A 24571-nucleotide genomic window follows, 5' to 3' on the forward strand; every position below is an offset into this window, starting at 1 on the left:
CCCCGGATGACATCGAGCGAGCGATGCGTCTGGCTTGGCTCGATACGCACATGTCGTGCTTTGGTTGCAATGTCCGCTTCTACCAGTTCGTTGTATAATAGCCATATAAGATCCGTGTCCCCAACCCATGCCGACTGGTCAAGTATCGATCGAATCTTGCTTCCGGCTCGAATACTCTGACGCGCACTCGCATTCGTCGACTCATCTGCATGCCGACTCGCAAAACTCATCAGCCTCATCTTATTTCGCCACGACTCAGGCACCACGCACTTGAACTCGATCCAAGAGACGGCTTGTCGCACCGCTTGGCAGCGTATCCGTATCGCTGCAACCCCGTCTGACGAATCTGAATCTGGCTCTGATGTAAGTCGGACGTTGCCGGCTCCAACAGATTACCAAGTCCTTGGGCTCCAGAGAGAAGTCATCCGCCATTCAATCTATCTGATACAAGCCACGACCGAGCAAACACTCTGAAGACGCGCCGAGCTTACTCAGTCGCCCCCCATCTGTCAAGTCACCCTCTATTTCACGGCGCAAGTCTGGAGAAGAGCCCTGGATCGACGCCATCCGAGCTGGCCGACAACCCTGTTCAGCCCAGCGCCAGCGCCAGCCTTCTTGACCTTCTTGGCTCCGCCCTACCATACGAGGATCTTGTCGCAACGGGCAGGCATCCCCCCAGAAGTACCGTCTGACCGCAGAAAGTAGAGTGACTTTCGTCCTGGGAGTGGCCCCGCTGACTGGCGCCAAATTGAGTTTCCTCGAATACATCAACCACTAATAACCATGCCTGTAACAAGTCGAGGCGTGGTGCAACTTACACCCGACACCACCTTGGCGACGTCAACTCGCAACTACTTGAACAACCTGCCTCCCTCGTTGGCGACTCTTCAGACCGGGCTCGCCCTCTTTGCAGTTGTTGTTATTGCTCGGTTCTGTGTCGTCAGGCTGTACCTATGGTTGCGACAAGTCCGCGGTGCTGAGCGGCATACCAGTATCCTCCCAACTAGCAGATCGCATATTCTATCAGCACCGCATCCTCAACTGCTGCCGTCGCGGCCCATCTGGACAATGGATGAGAAGGACATTACACCGCCCACCACTCAGGAGGACCTTGTCCCCGGCGAGGGTCTAGGGGAAGACAAGTCGGCCAAGGGCAAGAAACTAGTCATCAACCCCAACTGGCAGAACAGCGCGTTGCCAATGCAGGTCATGTCGCGTCCGCCTCCTGCGCCGCCTCTGACGCCGCCCGAGTTGAGCACCGCCGTCTTCACGTTTGACGACCGGCCGCGACCGGGGGAGGATAGCTTCATCCACCAGCCGAATCCGGATTACATGTCGTCGACCACCAGCGCCATCCTGCCTCCTCGCTCAGCATCTCCTTCCATCGCCCGCCGGCGCTCGTACAACAAGACACTCCCCATCGGTGTTCCCGTTCCCGCGTCTCAAGGCACTTCGGATGCTGCCGATCTTACTTTTTCACCCAGTTCCTACCCACCCACGAGCCCGTTGCTGCCCCCAGCCCCACCAAACGCAGGGGCCAAGGGGATCGACGTGCAGGGCGAGATTATCGGCGTTCTGGATGCCGAGGGCGCTGGTTGGACGAGACATACGCGTGTCTATGGCGGCGGTGTTTGTCTCGCCTGTGCGGCCTCCGGCGGCAACCACGGCGGCGGATTCTACGGAGCAACGGTGCGGCCTGAGGAGATGCGGTGATGGGTAAAAGAGGAAGTTGCTTCTACCAGGTAATTTCATCATGGCTAGGGTGGCTGGCTTTGGGGGATCCCAGGCGTAACGACCATTTACGACTTTTCATGTTAGAGTGGACGCATTACAACGGGTGCAACTTGCGGCAAGGGTTTTACTCGTCTTGGTTACCACAACGGCGTGTGACATACTGAGGTGGCATTGTTTTTGTTTTTTTATTTCTTTTTCCTTTTCTGTCCTTGTTTTGGTTTCTTGGGGCACCGTCTAGTACATAATACCCTTTTTCAAGGTTACTCTGTGAGCTTTTAGGCCATACGGGAGGGTTGAAGTTGTATTTCACAGTGTTACATATGTCAGGGTTCATACTCTGACTCATGATGATATGATGATATTTGTTTCTTGTTCATACCAGGTATACCCATGTGGTTTTGTGTCTAGATGTAGCATGAGGTCTCTACCATAATACCCACATATGCCAGCGCAACTCACCAGTCTCGAGTCTCATTCTATCCTCGGCCTCTTTGTGTTTCCTTTGGGTATTGGGCCGGTCCAGATGCTCCGAACCAATACCTTTCAAGTCACAGAGCCTCGTCAGTTCCCACTTTATCCTCCCCAGGCTCCCATGAGGCTCTCGTCAGCCTTACAGACAAGCAAACAGCAGCCTCCCCTTGCAAGTGCTTATCCGTAGGACTCTTGTCGAGAACACGCCAGATCAAGAAAAGAGTCGATTTCTCGCTAAGCAAAGAGAACCAGTCAGATTACCCGCAATATCTGTCAGACGATGTGTATCGATGAGGCCCTAGCCAAGTCGGCGCGCGTCATGCTTTCTCCCCTATGCAAGACAAGATTTGTCCACTTTGAGCCCAATACACACGTCCGAGTGAGTCTGACATGCCGTATGATCGACGAAACGACGATATGACATCTTGCTATGCTCGATTTCGTTTCCCCCGCAGGTCGGCCGCCCCCCCTTAGCTCCCTCTGGGTACAGTGACATCGTGTCTCGCAACGACTTCTCGGCGTGGGCCATGGAAGGATTTAGAGGTATGACGTGAGACGGGCAGGGATTTTGAAAGTGTGGTGAGGCGGGTGATCACGGGTTGCTGTTTGGAATTGGTTGGGGGGGGGAGCGTCATGTTGGGCTGTGTGCATGTAGGGCTGTGGTATTCACGAGTACGACGACGGCAACTGATGATGAGCATGATCTAGTGTAGGGCTGAGTGGGAAGCATATGTTGATTTATCCTAAAGAGTAATCATCACACGGTTGGTTGGGTGGTTGAGAGAGAGGGGGGTGTATGTTTGCTTGCAAGAGCTTCTGCATGTTCAACGGTCAGCCCCCTCCCCTCCTCCAAACGTTTGTGGAGAAAAAGATCCAAGATGCGCGTGATGTCCAGGGACCAGGGATATTCTGTCTTTTTTTCAATCGAGAAGGTGTGAGACGTGCAGAATGTCTCCTAGTGGACTATGTGATCTGATCTGATCTAGAGGTTTTAGGGACTTTTGTCATTGAGACGTCTATGATGCATGAGGGGGAGATTGTTTGTTTCCAAAACGGAAGTCTCTATGACGTTTACGGTAGAGGATAACTGTCCGTAGATAGACATATGTTGCGAAGGGTGTTGTTGCTTTGAGATCCCAAGCTAGTATTGCATAGATCGGTTTTAACTTGCATTAGGAGGTTGGTTTCTACATAGATACGTCTACTATAACGTTATTTATTTGAATATAGCCATGAGGGGCTGTAGTTAGTTCTATAATGTTGGAGGTTGGTGACCTGCTCAACCTCAACCCCGAGCATCCGGTCTTGCCGTCAGCTCAGGGGAAGCAGAAAATGCTCTACTGCTGCCTACAAGAGACACCCAGTTTTGACTCCCTGCTTTCTATGTACTTTTTATAAGGTTTGTCATGTCTCCTTGAGACATTGGAGTATATCAAAGCTCACGTATCCGTTATGCTTCTTGGTAGTGGGAGTGGTGTCAGATGGAAGGTCGGAGCAGCATGATGTGCTTAACTCAGCATGTACGAAACCGCTCATGTCACAACATATATTGTGGAATGACACTTTGGAATCTCTCTGTTGATCTTGGTACAAGTCTGAAAAAGACCACGGCGGTCGTCCAGTAGAGTAGTCGGCCCCTGCCAATAGCCCTACCATCCCTTTAACATGCACGCTCGCAGGGACGAGGGTCTTACTTTGGACGCTTTCGATTTAAAACTACACTAGTACTATTTAATTGACATGTTGGATGTGCCTCGCTGAGCATACCATCCCACCAGTGGCTTCCTAGCCAGAAGCAATGCAGTTCCAGAAAGGTAACCCAGGAGGGTAAGTAAGCCCGGGGCAACTTGGTTCTCCAGCCGTCAAGTCGAGATACAAGTCTCTTCCAGGGAGATACAACTTTCCTTGAACAGGCCCAAAGGCGGTGGCAGTGCAGTTGCTTACCTCCGTCTGGGCATCTCTACGCTATCACATGCGGCCGAGCTTGAGCTAGCCCCTGGGAACCCTCGGGGCTGAAGAATCCATGTCTCAAGGATTTCTTTTCAAACCCCCCATGCTTATGCTAGTGTTCGTAATTCGCTGGTGTCAGTTGTTAAGTAGTGCGTTTGTACTAGTCCTCTAGGGTGGGCTGTGCAGCCCAGGTCACGTCCGAAACTCTCGGCAGCTGGAGATAGTTACACGCCTGAACTCATGAGGACTAGTTTAAGAGGAACTTCTATTGTTCTGGCCAGACGGATCTTTTTCGCTAGCCTGTAGTGAGTCCGGGGGGGGGGGGGGGGGGTTGAAAGGAGCCCGATGGGGGACCCAGAGCGGCCCAGCGGTGATAGCACAGTAACACCACAAGAGCTTCATGCCCAAGTTTCGATACGCATGGCAGCAATCACTTGAGTTATATTAGGCAGCTACTTCTATTTTCTTTATAGGAACGAAAGTCGGGTCCCCTAATAGCTCATGTCCACTTGACTTCGTGTCCTGTGTCGCTAGGCGCCATGTCTTCCTCGTTAGGGTTGATGACTTCATCAGGCAACTACATTATCGTGTGTCTATCGTGCAAGTTTCTGGACGATAAGGCCTGCCTCGGAAACCTCGCAGCATGAGAGGGAACTCTATGGATACGCTTTTTTTGCCTCCATGTCTTGAACATCAGCTAAGCTGAGTTGCAGATGGCTCTCTAAACATGGTGACTCACTCACATCATCTCCCAGCCTTATGGGCACGAAGTTCAACACGAAGTGTCGGAGTCTCCGATTTCGAATCAGCTAGGCTCACGGGGAAGAATAATCCGTCGTATAATCTCGGTTCATGCCGTCCAGTCCCCGGTCGTGCGTGTGCAGTAGTTCGGACACGCCGAGGAATGGGCATCGCACGACAACGGCACGAGCGTTAATCATAGTCTCGGTTTCAGTTCTCGAGTAGATCTGGGGTTTACGGCACTTGCACGTTTGGGGACATACCTAACCCGGCTGTTGGAATCACCGGCTGCTTGAGCCTCAACCGAGGCAATGGTCTAGATCATGACTCGGCTCATTCCAGATAGGACCCGATAGCCCGTTCCGGATTTGAAGTTACCCGTTTTCATGGGCTTGGGACGGTAGTTACTACTGTTCAATCAGTCTTATTTGTATTAAGATTGCTTAGCTGAGGCTGCCGAGTGGCAGGCTTCGAGAAGTGTGAGATGAAAACAGAGTTTCTCCTGTAATAAAATTAGCTTTCCACACCCAACAAGAGTACACGTGGAGTCAGCGTGGCCAACACCACAAACGCCTTGAAGGTTATATAGTCATCAAACTTATTAGTTTATCTATAATTAAAGTCAAAGTTGAGTGCTTATTCATGTCTACTTGGCATCTCGTCAAGGTGGTGTAGGGTAAGCTGAGTTGAGCTGAATACCAGCAGATCTGGATGCCAGCAGAACATCTTCGGGCAATGCCGACCAGAAGCAAAGCTGGAGTTGGTTCTCAACCGAACTGCAGTCCCAGTCTCGACTAGATTACGATGTTGGTCCTTACACAGATGGCGAATCGATAGCTCAGACGCTATGATGCTGCAGACTCGGGCATAACCGCTCGCACTCGCTGCAAGAGGATGAGACATTCGTGGATCCCATGCCAGTCACGAGGACGAGACGCTCTTGACCAGACCGGCAAGGCAAACTGGGCTATGCAGTTCAAAAAGCAAAAGCTGCGGAATCTCGACGGAGCCGCGACCGCGATTGGATCCCCGCTCCAGAATGATAAGCGCCGGGACATGCAGCGGACCTTCGCGCCCGGGGATGGCTTCCCGCTACCATGGGAAGGGATATGCTGTTGCACCCGCGGGGATAAACTTGTGTTGCAGTTGCAGTCTGCTTAACCGTGGCCAGTCGTCTTTGGAGATGCCCACAGCTACGCCGCTGGGCACGCGCGTGAAGGGCGGCTGATGCTGCAACGCACGATAGACGCGTTGCGGTGTAACGGCGTAGGCGGTAGAGGACAACATCAAGAGGACCGAGAGCACGAGCTTGGGTTTCACAGTATGCAATGCTAGGCTGTACTTCCACCGTCAAGCTCATTGCCTCTTGGTGCATCACGATAGGTTGTGAGTTGGCTGTGCACATGCACAACAAGCCTCTACCGCCTGATGCCCCCCCCCCAAACTTAGACGCCGAGTACCACGTACCGAGCGAGTCGTTGCATTTGTCAACACAAGACAACACAGCAAGACAGGCCCGAGACCCGGAGGACGGAGGATTGCTGAAAAAAGACGGCTGGCTTAACTGAGCACGTATACGAACCCCCAAGGCAAGGCCCAAGCCACACGCAGGCTAAACTCGCATTCCCCATGCCCATGCCTTGCCGGCGTCAGCGAAATTTACACTCTTCAGCGCTTGCGTATCGTATTAGCCAGGGGAAATGAGGGGGACGGACTGAGACGCGTCTCTTGCTGGAGATTTGAACTAGGCCAGAGACATGGTTGCGGGTATCTGGCTTAGCCTAGTTGTCGGGCCTCTTTTCTCGATCATGTCTCTGGATCTCAGACATCTGGAGACACGTCAAGGCATCTGAGGCTATCTCGGCGAGCTCGTGTTATCCTGATTAGAACCGCTGTGCTAGAGAAACCCAAATCGAACGACGGCAACTCTCAGGGTTACAACGTCCCCTCCCAGCGCACACAAACTCAGAGTTTCTCTTGCGTACCTGCGTCTGATGCAGACTAGCATTCGCTTGCTGATTTCTTCCGTGGCTAGCGTTTCGTTTCACGCGCTCTAGAGACAGGCCTGACAGGGTCCATGGTCCATCACAGGGCTCATTCCAAAGTTGCGCCACGTCCAAATAGTGTCGCTCGGCTGCGGATACAGCTCCAAGGAACCAGAGCTATTGAAATGCTGAGAAACGCGGTCACAGCTGAACATGCGCAATTAAATTAATCTACTGCCCATCAGACAATATATCGATCGAAACCTGGAGAAGCAGTTATTGCGAAACGCTCCAAGAACCCCGTGAGCCCTGGACGGTTCGTCTAAAGGGCGCGTCCCCTTCTACGGCACGTGTGACGGGTACCAAGACCGGGCCTCCAGGGGATCCAAAAGGGAAATGGACCAGGAGGTCCGCGGTCGTGAAACATGTCGCCGGCGTGGGGAAAATACGAAAGGAAGGGGGCCCTGGGCAATCAACGACGAGGCTGCTGACAAGGGCACAGGGGGTCACATCGAAAGCTGCTCAACATGATGCCGAGCTGGGAAGTCGAGAGCCGAAAGAAGGGGCCAGGTCAGTCTCCGTCTGCTCAAGACGGGATGGTCCGCTCCCCGAGATTCAGGTTGACAAAGGTGGACTGTTCCTTGGGCCGTGATGGATGGCAACCAACCTGGGGTTTGTAGTGGTGGTGATTGTGGTGGCCACGGTGAGGGACGAGCTGACGATGCTACCCAGATTAGAAAGCCGTCCCTGATCGAGGCCAAGTCGCCATATCGCCGTCACTGTCTGTCAGTCAGTTCCTGCTCTGTTTCGTCCGATGAGCCCCGGCTCTCGCAAGGGAAGAAAAAGCAACCATGACATGCTTTGCATGGCGGAGCCGCCACAGTGACCAGGACCGATTTCGATAGGCAAGATACCGGGGCCCAGCGTTTCTTTGTTCCTCGCCTGGGACGGTAGGATGGATCGTTGATAATGAAAGCGAGCGTCATCCTTGGCCTTTTGCTGTGCTGACGAGTCTGTGCTGCTGCCCGGGACTCGGTTCATTCCTTAGTGAGCTGGTAATATCTGTCAATCCCTGGTATCGGCTTCTCTCGCCGATGTCTTGCTTTGTTTCGTTTCCTCATCACGGCCTCTCGACGCACAGCAGCGGCCGCGGCCTTTGACCCATCCACATGTCAACTACACCTTATCAGAACCACCGAATCTCCTATCCCTCGCAGCAGCAGCAACAAAGAGCTCGAAGCAAAGGGGACTTGCATTGAACGACTGTCCAAGACGAGACAAAAACGGGCGCCGATCACGCCGTTGCAGAGTGCTGCAAGGATCCATCCATCCATCACATCCCCTGGATGGCCTCGTCTGATTGGCGGCATCTAACGCCAAAACGCACCACCCCTAACCCCTAACTGTCCGCCCCAGCCCCCCCTGGCTGCCCCTGCACGCCCTGGGGGGCTGCCTCACGTCCGCCGCAGCGGCCGCAAGCGTCCCTGATTGGGGACGTGGGCATCTCGACGACCCCTGTCGTGCTGCGAGTCGTCCAACTGCGATTGAGCGCCAGGAGGTGTCTTGTTTAGCGGGCGGCTGTGGGGAGTTGCAGTGCATCGACAGAGAAGAGCTTCTCAGTGCCAGGTGGCCATCTCCACCCAGAGAGGTCGTCTCTGCTCTCTCACTGGGCTGTCACGCGCTATTTGGAGCCCGAAGCTACTGCGCGGCCAGGTAGCGGTTTCTCGACGGGTGCTTGACGAAGACACGATTGGTTGGACGAGGGTGAGATTTTTCCTTTTCGCCTCCAACGTTTGTTTTCTGCAGCTCACTTGACGAAAGCGAGCGACGGGAAGGAAGGAAGGACGTGCTTGTTTTGATTCGCCTCGTTAATTTGTTTCCTCATCGCTCGAGGACAAGCGATTTTGATGGGGGTTCAAGACGTCATTAATTAATCATGAAAGAGGTGAGTCAGGCCTTCGGCACAAGGGTTCACGCAACCGAGCGAGCAGTTGAAAGATATTCCCCGGCCCTGTCACTCTCGTCAGCACAGAATAAATTGAGGTGGGCAGGGCAGGGCACGAAGCTGTGGGTGGTCGATCTCGTACTGTGTTCAGACACTGTAAATAGCCCACTGCGTGCCCCTGGCCCGTTCTTAGCATCTCGTAGCGCGTTGCCCGTCGCTTTCATTCCATCCGTCCTGCTGGGCGATGATTTTTTTTTAATTTTTATTTTGGGAGGAGGGGGCCAATGCCTGGGATTGGGACGACGAGCCCAAGGGGCTGGCACACGCGCTCAGTGGCTCCAGGAACAGTGTGTGATGCACCGTGCTGCTTCTGTCCATTCACAGCCCTCCAAGCTGCTTCTGGTTGGTCCAGTCGCTAGGATTCCTCCAGTGTGTGCTGGCACTGGCAGCGTGGTTACAGGCATGGAGGTCCAGCATCAGCATCGCGCCTTCCCTTCCCTTCACTTCCCTTGCCCCCCCTCCCACCCCATCCACCCGTTCGTTCGTTCCTTCCCCAGCACATCCGCCCGCCAAGCCCAAAGGGCTTCCGCTCCTAAACTCGCCGCCCACTCACTGCCTGCACCTCCTGCGTTTGACCCTCGCTCGCTCTTTCGCACTTTCCACTTCCTCTTTCTTCCCTTCCTTCCCTCCTCTCGTCTCGACTTCCTTCTTGCTCCACCACTTCCACTTCCTTTTCCCTCCCCTCTCCCCCCTTCGCCTCGCCTACTATTTTGCGCCCTTCCTTCATTCTCCCCTCTCCTCTTCCTCTCTTTTCTCTCGATCTCTCTCTCTTTCCCGCGTCGCCTCGTTTGCAACGTCCCTCGGCCTTGTCGCGTTCGCATCTGCGAGTCGGTTCGTCCCACCCACGCTGCGCTGCCCGCTTTCGCACTTGACTTGCAAACCAACAAAAATCCCACGACAACGGAAAAGAAAATCAAACAACAAAGAAGATCAGATCTACTTCGAGGTCCTGGAAGGCGCAATCAGCTGGCGATACCTGCCAAAGTTTTTAATCTTTGTATTATTCTTTCGTCGATTCTTTTGCTTCATCGCCTATTCCCACAAATCCGTACGCCCAAGCTTAATCTCAACCCGCATCGAAAAAGGAACCACGATCCTCGAAACAGACTTTGACCACCAGGCAATTAAACTCAACAAACACCCAAAAAAAATCAAAGAGGAGGTGTCATACAAGGCAAAGCCCGGACTTTTCACAACTGGAACGACATCGTTAGGAGGACGCTGTCTTGTCTTGGAGAGACAATACCAGCTGGTGCTCGCGTGTTCTAGTCGTGTGTCAATCACCCGACTCGCCCGCTTTGAGCGTGAATCTCTTGGTCCATCGCTAAAAACCTCAACCCATTCGCCATCGACTCTTTTGGGTTCGTGGCAGTCCCCTCATCACCTGACCTCGACCCTGTTTACGCCTCTTTAGGGAGCAGCATCCTCTGGAATCCTGCTTCCTTTTGACCGTCCTCGCAAACCTCGTCCCGGTCGCCACTCGACATTTCGATCGCTGCCTGCTCCGGACCGGCCTCTCGCCTCTCCAGCCTCACAGGTTCCGCCTTCGGACCCCCTTGCTCCTTCGACATCATCTGTCGAACCGATCTCCTCCCGCCGACCGTGTTTCCGCGTCGCCCTTTCATTCACCAGCTTCTTTCCTGTTGCAATTACTCTCGGTTCTAATTCTCGACGAGTTCACAGCTCGTCATCCGACTCTCTCTCGACCTTTTCTCGTGTCTCAAGTACCTGTGTGCTTTCTTGGATTTGCGGTTTTTTGGCCTCACGTCACGATATCTCTCACATACGTTTCGCGCCCACTAGCCGAGGTCCAACAACACCTGTCGATTCGACCGGTACTCAACGCATAATTACTCTGCTGGATTTCAGCAGGATTACCTTCTAATCTGTGTGACTGCTTTCTTTGCGAGAGACAGCCACCTCACATTCATTCTTTTTCCTTTCCTCAAATCTCACCCACACAAGCGCGAATCCAGCTTTGAGCAATGGACGCAGGCGGTCTCGCTCAAATGTCTTCCAACGGTTTCGCTCCCGACGGGCTCTCCATGCCCACTGGCGGCCTGGCTGCTCGCAGGGGTGGCCAGAACCTCAAGCCGCTCTCGTTTGAAAACATTAACCAGGGCAATGATAAGGATGCCGGTGTCCCCACCCCGCGCACCAGCCGCTCTCACCTTCTTGCTGGTCTTAGGACGGCTCCCAAGTCCGCCACTGCTACTTCTTTCGGACCTCAGTCTCCCACGGGTGCCGTTCCCCCGCAGCAGTTCAACCGAAACTCCATGGCTGGAAACGCCTATGGTATGAACCAGGACAACATCTACAATGCGCCTAAGACGGCCTTTCCCCAGTATGGCGCCCAGAACAACTTCAACTCCATGATGGGTCAGCAGTACACTGTCGATCAGGTCCTGGCTCCTCCTGAGCTCCCTCTTGATGAGCAAGCCCAGGAGCACATGGACCCCAACCTGTATGCTCAGCTGGTTGCTACTAACATGTACCTCGCTCAGCAGCAGCAGCGGCTCCAGCAGCAGCTGCGTAGTGTCCAGGCTGCTGCCCAGCAGTTCCAGCAGCTCAACCTCAGCAACCCTCAGCTCACTCAGCAGCAGATTGCGCTGTACGAGCAGCAGCAACGACTTCACAACATTCAGCAGCAACTTGGTGCCCAGGCTGTTCTCTCCCAGCAGCCCCAGCAGCAGCAGCAGCTGTACTACAACCCCATGACCGGCCAGTACTACGTCGAGACCCCACAGGCCGCTGCCCAGATGACTTCGCCCTACAACGAGCAGCCCTCGACACCCGGTTTCGGTGGTTTCCAGCAGCAACAGCAGCAGAACACTCCCTCGGTCCAGGTTTCCCCTCCTGCCGAATCGCAGCCTTTCTCGTTCCGCAGCAACTCGCCCCCTAAGCGCTACGACTCTCCCACCGAGGTGACTCCCCTTCCTCCGCCATCCGTCAATGCTTTCCGCCGCGGACACAAGAAGGCGTCGTCCCTCGCCCCCCTCAACAGCGCTCTCGCTGCTGCCTCTCTTTCGGACGCTCCTAAGTCAGCCGGGCCCAAGACCTCGACATTCCCCATGAGCCCCCTGACCGGAGGATATGGCCCTGGCCAGGCTCGTGCCGGAGAGCACCCCGTTCGCCAGCCCCGAGGCCCCCCCTCTCTGGACGAGCTCAAGTCGAAGCCCACTGCCAAGATCGAGGGCAGCAAGAACTTTGCCGCTCGCACTCGTCGATCTGCAGTCCACAACCTGGTCCGTGCCGGCCTCGAGCGCCGCAAGGGTACTGGTAGCTCCTGTGGCAGCATGAGCCCTGTTTCCGAGACTGCCGAGGAGTCTTCGACACCCATCACCGACAACGAGTCCGACTCTGGAAGAAGCGGCTCTGGCAGCCTGGCTGGTGACATGGAGTGCCCCAGCTCACGAACTTCTGCTAGCGGCGGTTGGGGAGCTATCGGTTCGGACCGACCCAGCTCGCGCCAGAAGGCCCGCAAGAGCGTCGACAGTGTGGGAAGTATTGCGTCGAGCGAGGGCGAAACAAGCTCCTTTGCCAATGTGTTCAAGAACGGCGCTCTGCGAGCGGCCAAGGGCCAGGAGTCCGCTGATGGCCAGCGCAAGGCACCTAGACTGGTGCTCACCAAGAGCACTCCCGCTGCTTAGAGGTGACGCTACGGCTACCCCTCTCTCACTGTCACGACTTATGCGCCCGGACTTTTTCTTTTCACACGACTGCTCGGACTGGCGGATTGCATTTTGATGTTATCGTTTGGTCCTTTTCTTACGCTGGGGAGTCTTGTTACCATTCTGCATGGGGTGGATTAAAACACGTCTTTTTTCCTGTCTTTTACCCGAACCTTTTTTATTACCTACAGAAGTTTATAATTCGCTTCACAGTCTCTCTTTCAGACGCTTTACACTTCGCCACGACATTAGGGGGAGGGCCCGGGGATTATCTTGTCTCAGCCTAGATGGACAAACGGGTTGTTTTGGGGGACTGACGAGGAATCTTTATACCAATGAGGATGAGAAATTTCACCGGGGACAAGCCTAGCCCGAGAACCTCTGTGAGGTGATCGGGCAGCCCCCTGATGTGAGTCACGGCCGGCGGTCCCGGCAGGGACAATATGTCTGGCAAATTTGACATTTGCTTTCGTTGCATTCCTTATGGCATCTTACGTCTTTTCTTTTAGCTATTGAAGGTCCCGGACTTGAGTCTGCGTGAGTGTCTTGTGGTCTCTGACCAAAGCGGAGGAAGTGCCGCCGATGGACGAGAAGCCCAAGACCAGGATGGACTGGCAGAGAGATAGAGTGATGCATAGATAGTTTAGGAAATGGCACAATCACAAATTGAACGCCACAAAGCGTGCTGTGTGACAACTTGTAGTGCTGCATTGTTGCTGACAAGTCGACGCCGTCACAAGATTGACATGGACAAGGAGTCTTGTACGTCAACACAACTCTTTTTTGCCTCACTGTCAGTCAACCGGAAGAGGTCATAGCAATGCCGAGTTGACAAGACATTTCCAATGTTGGTCCCCCATCAAGCACTGACAGTGAAGGATGACATCTGTACTAGAGCCGCTTTGGGACTCGAAGGATCCGCTGAGAAACTGGGGAAGAGAACCTAGCTGGTGGTCTGTCATATTTCAACGACCCTAGAGGTGAATAGACTGATGCTCAGCAGCGCTTTCTTGTCGAGTCTGATGTTGATAGTTGGAGACTCAGACCTGGATCCCACAAGAGAGTGTGTAACCTCGATTACCCTCCCACAAATATCACTGACCCAATTTCGAGAATCGTGCACCGCTGAGATGCTGCCATGGGAGCTCTTTGGGCTGTGTGTATGGTCTTTCAGTGTTGTGCCACTGTCGCTCCTTGGATGGGACATAGATACTGCCATGTGTGACCTGCAATCGAAGACTGCTTCTATGTAGGGCGACCAGCAAGTACGGCGAGACGGGGTTACGTCTTGAGGCGTGGAGTTGACGATAAGTTTATGATTATGCCCACGACTACTATAATACTATGTCTAGCATTCCTCATATTCTTAGACTCGAAGATGATTGTATAGTTTTGAAGCTTATGATGATGCTCGCCAGGGTTTTGGCCCTCAAGCCCTAAGCCTCAATCACCACATTCGGACAATCGAGCACGGTGTCACTCTGAAGATCAAGGGATCCATTCCAATTGGACCTCTTGATATCACGACAACATTGGATAGATCCTGGGCAAGTTGGCCGTGTTGTCCTTCAGACTTGCGAGAGAAGCTTGACAGGCTGGGCCCCGCGATGTACTTCCAACGAGTCCGTTCGGCTTTGGGGGTTTGTAGAGTGGTGGAATGCCAGCCAACACCAGGCCCATGATGGCATCTTGACTATTCTTGGTGGCTAAGTAGTCATAAAATCACTGAGTAGGCCTAAAGGCGTGGCTATTCTCCTCCCACAATAACAACGGCTGGCCATCAACCTGAGTGAGAACCATGGACTTCGCACGCCTCCCGTGTCCGACGAAAAGCAGGGGCCATTGGTATGGATTTGCCTACATACTTCCTTTCTTTTTAGACCTATACCACGCGTGGTGTTTCTCAAAAACATAGCACGCATCTATCCCAGTTACTTCCCTCGCCGCCTCCCAGCCAAATCTCGCTCAACACCACTGGATCATGACCATGGCATGACAACACCACAACCAGGAATCAAAAAGAGCAAAAAGAATGATCTGGGAGGCGTATGGGAATTGCTCCCGCCAGGGCTTGAACCTGAGACCTTCGCATCACCGATATTACAGTGTAAACTGAAGTATTAGTACGACGCTCTAACCAACTGAGCTACGGAAGCCAACCAGATCTGGTTGAATGCCGGTGTCCGGATTGGGCATCTTGACCCGCCAACAGCGGGCCAGGGTCGTTGACCATCAGACCAGAGTCCGAGATCTTTTTAGGAAGGGCGGCTGGGTTATCTGTGTTGAACAGTGCTCGATCTCATCTGACTCCGTGTTGGTAGAGATGGTTGATGGGTTTTGGGGCTCGGTGCTCGGGGTGGTCCAAGGCTTAAAACATCAGCATCACAACATCTAAACATGGACATCACAATGTTTGAGTATGATCCTCCCCACGTTTGGATATCAAGAGGATGGTTACTGGAGACTGAAGTCGTGGCTGGTTCGAGGTGATATTATTTCATCCTCTCTGGGGTTGCCAATTCGGCGGTTGGGTCGTGGTGAATTGCACGGCAATGATCGATGACAGTGTTGAACTTAGGAGCTCTTCTTTCAATGTGAGTAGGTGGATGCTATGAGGGCTACGTATATAGTCCATTAAAGACCAAGATCCCAGCTATTTAGGCCTATGGTCTTGGATCTTGTTGATAGACACCAACATTGATTTTGAGGTGACCTAGCAACCAATGGCCCTTCAAGTTATGAGATGACCAGCGCCAAGTACAGCCATCAAGGGCCGGGGTATTCAAGTTACCATCATCGACGTCCAAGTATTGCAATATCTGATATCCTCAACAATTTCGAGCCATACTATTCCCTCCAATATTTAGTATGGCAGTCCAACTCAAGCATCTCGATCAAGCCAAGATGACGAGACAGCCAGCTTATACACGATGAATGCCCCTGGACATTGCCATAACTAGGTTGCTGAGTAAGAATCGATAAAGCAATTTTCCATTGAACTCCAAACACAAGCTTGTACTGAAGGCCATACCTGTTGATATCTGCTTCATTGGTTAGCACAACAGAGTTGCGGACTTGAGCATGATTGGACCGGAGTTTTGCGACGCGTGTTGCCCACACCTCTACTACACTCGCACTGGCTGTCGAGTCTTGTAGCACAGTGTAGAATTCCTCGTATTCATGGTGGAGCAAGAGTTGACTATCTGGAAACTCTCTTTGACGGGCGACTTGGAGGAGACTTTGATTGCCGCTGGATCCGAAGTTGGTTCGAGTATCTTATAAGTAGACATGCCCTCCTACACAGCATGCTAAAACACATTCGGAAGTGTATTCGTCGTCTATTTCCTTCTTGCATGGCAGCTTCTCTTCAACCTTTCACTCCCTCAACATTCTCGTTCGCTCTTGGTCACTATCCCCTCGCTATATCGATACACTCGCTCATAGCTGCGCGAATCTTGTCAGAAGACATCCACGTCCATCGCAGTCCTATCTGAAATCGCAATGCCGTCTATCAGTCATCTTCTCACCCTAGTCGTCACCTTCGGGGCGGCCAGCGCAGCCTTTCAGGGCTTCAACTATGGTACCACATTAGCCGACGGAAGTGCCAAGACCCAGGCCGACTTCGAGAACGAGTTCAAGACAGCTGCATCCCTCGAAGGCACTGGTGGCGCTTTCAAGAGCGCCCGTCTTTACACCATGATCCAGGGAGGCACCCCCAACGATCCCGTCTCTGCCATCGCTGCTGCTATCAAGACCAAGACTAGTCTTCTGTTTGGTCTCTGGGCCTCTGGCGGCGACGCAGTCTTTGGCAACGAGGTTGCAGCCCTGAAGAAAGCTACCGAGCAATATTGCAGTCAGTTGGATCATCTCGTCGCCGGCATCTCAGTAGGCAGCGAGGATCTCTATCGCAACTCGCCCATCGGCATCAAGAACAAAGAGAATCCCGGTGTCAACCCAGACACTCTGGTAAACTACATCTCGCAAGCACGCAATGCCGTTAAAGGCACCTGTCTTGAAACCATCCCCATTGGTCACGTCGATACGTGGACGGCCTACGTTAACGGCTCTAATAAAGCCGTCATCGACGCCTGCGACTGGCTCGGCATGGACGCTTACCCTTACTACGAAGATACCAATCACAACCCCGTATCCGAGGGCCCGAGCCTCTTCCGTGCTGCCAAAGACAAAGTCGCGGCCGTGGCTGGGGGCAAGGAGATTTGGATCACAGAGACGGGCTGGCCCATCAGCGGCAAGACATCCGGCGAGGCTGTCGCCTCGATCAGCAACGCTCGCACATACTGGAAGGATGTTGGATGTCCTATGTTTGGCAGCACCAACGTGTGGTGGTACACTCTCCTCGACGCTGGTACTCAGTCGTCGAATCCCAGTTTTGGTGTTATCGGATCCAAGTTGACCAAGAAGCCGTTGTACGACCTCAGCTGCGGGAAGAAGCGCGGGGCCTAGGGGTAACTGTGACTTCCGGGCCGGACTGATCGGGATGGCCCCGGGAATCGGCTCTGAGGACCCGCCGATGCCCGCGTACCGGCCCCGGGAGGTCGGCGCCAGCGTTGCTCTCGGCGCGGTGTTTCAAGATGAGGTAGTGCAGTCCAATAGCATCACTGCACATACCCAAAGGGGAGATAGGAATAATACTACGTTGAGCCTTGAAATAATCATAAAACTGTATAACAGCTATCATATATATATAAGTTTATAGTTTATGTTTATGCGCTCTTCCTAATAGTTCTCCTCAGACTCATCCTTATTTACCAAATGGAAGTACTATAGACAGATAACACTATGTCAGCTTTTGTGAACCAAGACACCTAGGTAGCTATGTGTTCGGGGTGGATATGTATTGAGCGTTGTCTTTCTTGGTGATACCGATTCGATGGGAGCTGAAGAGCTGTTTAAGAAATCACTATTGAGAATAGTTGATGCACTAACAAAAGTCTTTGAATAGAGGCAAGTCTAGACTGTAAAGTAGAATGTCGCGTGACCAGGGTATACAATAGCTATCCCTTCCTGGTCATCGATAAACAAGCTGACAAGTGTCCATTAAACACAAGATAACACATTACCAAACAGTCAACCCGGCAAGATAGAGACGGAATTCTCTTCAAAGGCTAAATGCGACATCAATTGATACCATGAAAGCCCAGGCCCGACGATCCGCTGCCTTGTCCGGCGCCGGCGATGCTCAGCCCCAGATCAATAGCTCAGCTTCCCCTGCATGGGGCGCCTCAACCGCGGCGCGCCACGCGCACAACCACTGCCACTGGACACTCACTGCAGCTGGGAGGGGAAAAGTGGCGACCTGTCTCTGGCCCCCTGGCTCCTTCTACAAGGTGTCCTCCACTTGCTTGCAACTTCTTGAGTCTCTATCACACGCTCCTTCGTTCCCTTCCCTTGCATTGTATTGTAATATTCTTCTTGTCCTTCTCTCCGTATAATTCACATCCAGAACCATGGCGCTCCCTCGCAAGAGCGTCCTCTTTTCCGCTCTGTGCCTCGCGCTCTTGGTCGGCTTTGTCCTCGCCGGCCATGACCATGGCCATGAGCATGAGCATGAGCACGCCGAGAGCCTCACAGGCGTCGACGTGGGCAAGCTGAGCCTCGATGAGCTCGACGCCCAGCTCCAGGTATGTATATCGATACAACCATACATCGAGATGCCCTCTAACCGCAGTCCAGACCTGCCCCATCGTCAAAGACCTCAACGCTGCCAAGCACGCCCACCATGCCGCAGCTCCCTCCTCCCTCACCGCGCGCCTCTTCGCCGTCCTCTTCCCCGGTTCCCCCGCCGTCAACGCCCTGCTCGCTACTCTCTACATCTCGGGTCCCCCCAACTTCCTCCTCGCCCTGTGCCCGACCAACATCGACCCCGCCTCTTTGTCCGTCATGGTCGCCTTCGCCGTCGGCGGTCTCCTCGGAGATACCCTCTTCCATCTGCTTCCCGAGATCTTTGTTGGTGAGGACCACGACGAGTCCGTCAAGTTTGTCCTTGTCGAGCCCAACCGCAACCTCATCCTGGGACTCGGAATCATGGTGGGCTTCATGACCTTTGTTGCTATGGATAAGGGTCTCCGAATCGCTACTGGTGGAGCGGGACATGACCACTCGCACGGACATGGTGATGCACACTCGCATTCCGAGGACAAGGCCATCTCAACTGGTGTGGATGCTACGGATTCTGTCGTCAAGTCGCGCAAGAAGGGCAGCGAGGACAAGGGTGCTGTGGTTGCCAATGCCGTTGAGAATACTGAGAAGGAGATCAACCCCAGTGTCAAGCTGGGCGGTTACCTCAACCTCATGTAAGTTCCCCGATACCGGCATGGATTCCGCGAGAACATCACTGACATGGTTTGCAGCGCCGACTTCACCCACAACATCACCGACGGTCTTGCCATGTCTGCCAGCTTCTACGCCTCGCCCACCATTGGCGCTACCACTACCGTTGCCGTCTTCTTCCATGAGATCCCCCACGAGGTTGGCGACTTTGCCCTGCTCATCCAGTCCGGCTTCTCCAAGCGTGCCGCCATGGGTTCGCAGTTCATCACTGCCCTGGGTGCTCTTCTCGGTACTCTGATCGGCATTGCTATCCAGGAGTTTGGCAGCCCCAGCAGCGACGTGCCCATGGGCCGCAACGAGGGCCTCTGGGGAACCAGCTTGGTAAGTTTACCCTGCCCTTCTGGGCTCGGCCGTACTGCAGGTCAGTTTACTAACAATGCTCTTGTAGACTTGGGGTGATATGCTTCTGCCCTTCACGGCCGGCACCTTCCTCTACGTCGGAACTGTGGCCGTCATCCCTGAGCTCCTTGAGACCGGTCCCAACAAGGCCCAGGAGCTCAAGAAGACACTAATTCAGTTCACGGCTGTTGCCGTGGGTGCCGGCATCATGCTGTACATTTCCTGGCACGATTAGATAGGATAGAGGCGTCTGTAAAACGGTGTGATTTGGTGTAGATGACATTCGACGAAGGGTGTCGGTGTGAAGCGTTGCTGTTGGTGTAGATGTTAGATGAAGATATGATGGCCTCGACTGGTAGAGTCCCGATGATGGGTACCATCGAGGTGAGAGATGTTTGCGTATGCATAGTTGAGCAGTTGTAGATGGGTTGTAAGAAGCCGAATACTATAGTCCAAGGAGGGGCTCAAAACCACCTTCTAACATTACCAAAGCTCAATTCGTCGTTCACACCGGTGTCTCCTATCCTCGACTTCAATGAGGGGTTCGAGTCCAGATGTATCGATACATGGAGGCTTGCGTCGGCATGGACTGTTTGGGCGTTGTTCCCATGATCGCCAAGTCTGTGAATGACGACGTCCAAGATGCCAGATGATGTCTGCCATGTCTCGCTAGCTTGAACCTGCTGGCCCTCGAGGCATTCCGGGACATCGAGATTGGCTCTGCAGAGTTCTCAGAAGCCAAACCTTGTTTCTGAACAACGCCTAGATGTGCCAATGTGAGGATGTTGGTTGACGTGTTTTGATGCCAATGCCACTGCTGTAGGGTAATATCAGTGCACCTGGTAATGATCAATAAATAGCATCACGAGGCCAACACAGGCATCCAAGTCAGGGCGCAAAATGGAAAGAGCGTGACCAAGAATGAGGGGAAGAAGCTGGTGCACACCATCTCCTGCTTCTCCAACTGTTGGAGATGGTAACTTGGCGTTCAGAGCCGACGCCGCTGATGACACAGAATTCGTCATGGGGATAGAGTTTGCTGTCTAACCAGCCTCAGGCTCGAAACACACCAGGATCTTCGGCGAGATTGATAACTAAAGAACCATTAATCAGCAGTTCACAGTCCTCAAACAAACAAGCCTTTTCGTTGACAACCGACATCCACCAGGCACTTAGCCTGGGAGCCAATCATGGGCTAGGACGGCGGCCCCGGTGCGCTCGGAGATGGGTTTGGACCCTGAAAACGGTACATGTCCAGGGCGGCTTCATGCACAGCGGCTGCGCGGTGGATCGCGGGTGAGCGACACGGGAATAGCAGTGATCACTTGCTAAGCATTTCGGAGGCTCTTAGCGGCATCCTTGACCAACTGCAACTGCACGGTCGGCTCCGACGGCGAGAACAGGTGAGCATCAAGGGCTTTTTCGGACCTGGACGGAAGAGACGGGAGACAACAACGGGGGAGACAACTCGGCATGAACAGGACGGGCAGGGCCTCGTCACAGGAACACAAATCTGAACCGGACGAGGTCAGAGTTAACCGCCTTGCCTCACGGAGCAGCGGTGGTGGAGTTGGAGGACCTTTCTCGGGCAGACCTTTCGTTTCGGGACAGCTCCAGAAGCAGAAGAGAAGCACACGCGCCTGCGTGTGCGTGGACGAGTGGCCAGCAGCCCATGTGCTCCATGAGCTTGCGCAGCTGTCAGTCAACCAGGGCCATGTCGTGATGGACCACCACCATTGGCAACGTGGGAGCGGCTCTCCAGGTGAAGCCACTCTCACCTACCGAAGCTGGCCCGTGCATTCTCCCGATGGTGCTTGGCTTCCGAATTAATCCAAGCTCAATACCGGAGCGCGGTTGCTGGGGTGGGGGTTAGTTGCCCCCGTACCTTGGTCTACAGCAAACGTGGTTAGTGAGAGAAAAACCCTTCTGGTCGGGTGAGCTAGGCGGGATGGAAGAGTCGACGATATCGGATTTGGGGACCAGAATGGTGGAGATGGGAAATGGCCACCAAGATGAAGAGGTTGGAGGGGAATGGAAAAGGGGGGTAAGTCGAGAGACTTGACTCACCGACTTTCGAGATCTGAGATGAGGTCAAGTGCCGTGTTCGAAAGGGGACATGGCCAAGTATCCTGTTTCCAACCTTGGGGTCGACAACTGGCGTGCAGGTATGCTTATGCTTCATCGGTGTCGCCTCGAAAAGTATCGTGATGTGAAATCGTGGTGTTTTCGTGTTGGGCTGACGCGCCCAGCCGAAACAAGAAGGCGTGCATGGGCAGTCAGCCAACCAACTGACACCATCCCATTTCGCGCCATGGCCATGTAAGTGAGCCCAGCAGCGGACAAGGTGAGGAGATCATCTCGGAGGCTAGCCCGATCTCTTAGTCTTCTGCTAAACACCAGACTGTCACCCTCAGCATGCATGAGAGCGGGTATACCCAGATGCATCACATGGCGCCGGTCCACTATGTCGGCCTGAGCTTCCCCGTGTCTCTCTGTCCTCTTTGACTCCCCGCAATCAGACCATAGGCTGAGATCTAGATGGCTTCGCCTCTCATCAGCAGTGTGAGCCCTCAACGGTTGCCAAAGGACCCTTGAGCGAGTTGCAGCGTCTCATCCTCGTCTCAGACAAGACGTGGTGGATCGGTGTGGAATGTGTCCCATGATGCAGCTCTGAATCCCACGCTCGCGAGGTTTCCTCTTTGGATGTTGCGATGCTGCCTGCGACGGTCCCCGGCCCGGAGCTGGGCAAACCAGACTTTTTCCCTCGCAGCCACAGTTCCCAAATAAGAACACGTTGTCGCGGCTAGACCAGTCATGTCAGCGGCAAGCCCGTTCACCATCGACCATTGGCGGGCAGCATCGTGATGAGAGCTGATGGTGGGAGGGGCAATTGGAGAAAGAAGCGAAGGGGGGAGGGGAAAGGCCGGGACCGGGGGCGGTAGCAGAAGACGACGACAACTGAATGAGGGCTTGAAGAAACTCACGATGCAAGACGACGAGGCGCTGTCGTGTCATGCATCGTGCACCTCTGGCAGGTCGTCCGTCCGCACCCCGTCTCCATGTTCCCATCCCCAGGTAATGCCGGCCGGCCCATAAGGAGCAAAGCTTGTCCGCCTCGTCTTGCAGGGGTAGCGTAGTCTCCGTGAAGCTGTTTGGGGCCTGATGGAGAGAAGGGCGGAGTCGAGTTTGCGAGGGCAGATGGAGTCTTTTGATGGGCTGCTGTGCTAGTCTTGGTTCGAGAACGAAGCACAGACTTCCAAACGGCCGACGGGACCCCGGCTTTGGGGGGTGCGTACACATGATTGAGTTGCATGTTTCTGGGTGAGCCAGTTCAAAATGGGGAAAAGACGAACAACGGGACGAGGGGGCGGATATGCAGTGTTTGCCCATCATGTAATAAGAATTGCTTAGCAGCTGTGGTCGCTCGCTCTCCCCTCCCTGGACCTAACCTCCCTGGGTGGTCTTCACGATAGTTCGCCTAAGGTAGGTAGGGGATAGAGAAGGGCGCTGAGACGAGACAGGGCAAGCTGAAGCAGAGAATTCCCGTCTCTCCGTCTGTCTTCGTCTGACTGACCGCCGGAAAGAGGCATTCCCGACTGATGCCCACCCTCTGCCGTGCGAGCCGTACGTACGCACTCACTGTGCTCATGGCGGTCGTACCGTATTTCCGATGTGTGGGCATGCGGTTGGCCTATGTCGGATTTCTCTCAGTCATGGCAAGCTGCACGGCTTCTGGTGTTTCTGCGTCAACCCCCAACCCACGGAGGTCAGCTCCGAAAGGGTTTGCGCAATGGTGATGGATGTTGCAACACGGATGGACTGAGGTGGGGATTCGTGAAGTCATAAGGACCGCTTCTTCTCCAGTTTGATGCTTCATCATCATGAAATATCCAAGGCATCAAGTGTCCGGCCTCGTAAGTGACGTGAAGGATCTCGATAACCATATCCAAGTTTAGCATTCTCCTGGTGGTGTGCGTGTGTGTGTGGTGGGTAAGGGAGGAAGACCAGCTCCGAGTGAGGCTCTCTCACTGGCGCACAAGTCTCCGAAACGGGCCGGCTCTCGCTTGGCCTGACTGGGTCAGCCCAGACAGAAACCTCGAGAACCATGCATAGAAGGCATTGGATCGCTGATGATGGGTGGTGAATGGTGGGTGGCGGCTAGGTGCCTTGCAGTTCTCGTGCCTGACGTGCTCGATGGTGTCGTCGATTGCAATGCGCCATGCGATGCCGGCTGAGTCCGTGAGGGAGACAGTGTGAGAGTCATCAGGGGGGATCCTCTTCCCGAACCCATTCCCCATCCAACCTCTCTCTCTGGCCACCATCGTGACCTCGTGGTAGCGACAAGAGGCCGAGCGGCGGCACCCGAAACTGTGCATCTCCGTTTCGACTCATCACACCCCGGCTTTGTCTAGATGGGCAATCGCACGGATTATGTGCTCGGATGGGAACCCGATGGATTGCGAAATAAGAGAATCACATAATAGTTCTGAGTGAGCTAATAGAAGAGAGGCTCCTCTTGGCTATTGGTTTGTGTCTTTTCCCTTCTCGGCTGGAGATTGTCAAGAAAGGAACAAGGTTGGAGAAGGAGATGGGATGGAAGGAGCCCTACAGGCACTCACAGACACCTTCCGAGTCAACGGACAGCCAACGATGCTAGCGTCTCGGGACCCTTTCTTTGGCCTTTCGGCACCGGACACAGATGGTTCCACCATCGGCGCTAGTCATGCACGATGTGTCTAATCCCGGTCTCTGGCGGTGGGCTCAACTTAGAGGCCCTGTCAGTTTTTTCTTCTCCACCAGCTCTCTCTCTTTTTTCTGCTTCTTTTTCTAGGCTTGTAAGTGAAGTGAGCTGTGTCAGGTACTGGTACCGTACCTCCCCAAAAGATGGGGACCTTTCTGGCAACATCGTGAGTAATCTTGATGCAAGAAAAAAGAGAGGGTCTGTTTCTCATCTGGCAACGCTCCTGGGTGAAGTTAGAGTAACGGAGCGCCAACAAGCTAAGCTCCGTAGACACGTGTGTTTTGCTCCCAATGCACGACGTGCCCGTGTCTGCTCTGATATTGCCTAGCTTAACACTCTGACCGCTGTGAGGTTTGTTGTGTTGCTGTGTTGTACCTGAGGTTGTGCTTGTGCCTGGTGATCATCGTCCGTCCATGCTTTTCGTCTAGAGCTTCTCCAATTCCATAGTCCCTGTTTACTGGACTGTATCCTGCCTGTAGCTTCTCCAACTGTTCCCTCCTTTTCAAAAGAGACAACTCCCTCGTGGGATCTAAGAAAATTCTTCCCTCTCCAAGTCATCCCCGTGAGCCGCACCTTGAGAGCT

At 53.8% G+C, this 24571-nt stretch overlaps 4 protein-coding genes and 1 non-coding gene across 5 annotated transcripts; 4 read left to right on the forward strand and 1 right to left on the reverse strand.

Annotated features, from left to right (window-relative positions):
- Nucleotides 1-783: 783 nt before the first annotated feature.
- LRP88_11883 (uncharacterized protein) lies at nucleotides 784-1713 on the forward strand (the record flags this gene model as incomplete). The annotated part of the gene is made up of 1 exon (XM_083248296.1): nucleotides 784-1713. The coding sequence occupies one exon, from the start codon at nucleotides 784-786 to the stop codon at nucleotides 1711-1713; it is 930 nt and encodes a 309-aa protein (XP_083095726.1).
- A 9182-nt stretch (nucleotides 1714-10895) lies between these two features.
- Nucleotides 10896-12536, forward strand: LRP88_11884 (uncharacterized protein; the record flags this gene model as incomplete). Its single annotated transcript, XM_083248297.1, has 1 exon — nucleotides 10896-12536. The coding sequence occupies one exon, from the start codon at nucleotides 10896-10898 to the stop codon at nucleotides 12534-12536; it is 1641 nt and encodes a 546-aa protein (XP_083095727.1).
- Nucleotides 12537-14613: 2077 nt separating this feature from the next.
- Nucleotides 14614-14713, reverse strand: LRP88_11885. Its single transcript has one exon. It is a non-coding gene; the product is annotated as a tRNA-Ile (tRNA).
- Nucleotides 14714-16058: 1345 nt separating this feature from the next.
- LRP88_11886 (glycoside hydrolase superfamily) lies at nucleotides 16059-17021 on the forward strand (the record flags this gene model as incomplete). The annotated part of the gene is made up of 1 exon (XM_083248298.1): nucleotides 16059-17021. One exon carries the CDS (start codon nucleotides 16059-16061, stop codon nucleotides 17019-17021), a length of 963 nt encoding a protein of 320 aa, XP_083095728.1.
- Nucleotides 17022-18025: 1004 nt separating this feature from the next.
- LRP88_11887 (Zn(2+) transporter YKE4) lies at nucleotides 18026-19482 on the forward strand (the record flags this gene model as incomplete). The annotated part of the gene is made up of 4 exons (XM_083248299.1): nucleotides 18026-18199; nucleotides 18252-18871; nucleotides 18929-19229; nucleotides 19297-19482. 4 exons carry the CDS (start codon nucleotides 18026-18028, stop codon nucleotides 19480-19482), a joined length of 1281 nt encoding a protein of 426 aa, XP_083095729.1.
- Nucleotides 19483-24571: the final 5089 nt, after the last annotated feature.

Source organism: Fusarium phalaenopsidis (assembly GCF_050370095.1).
Source record: "Fusarium phalaenopsidis strain FUZ10S chromosome Unknown contig_32316, whole genome shotgun sequence".
Classification (NCBI taxonomy): Eukaryota; Fungi; Ascomycota; class Sordariomycetes; order Hypocreales; family Nectriaceae; genus Fusarium; species Fusarium phalaenopsidis.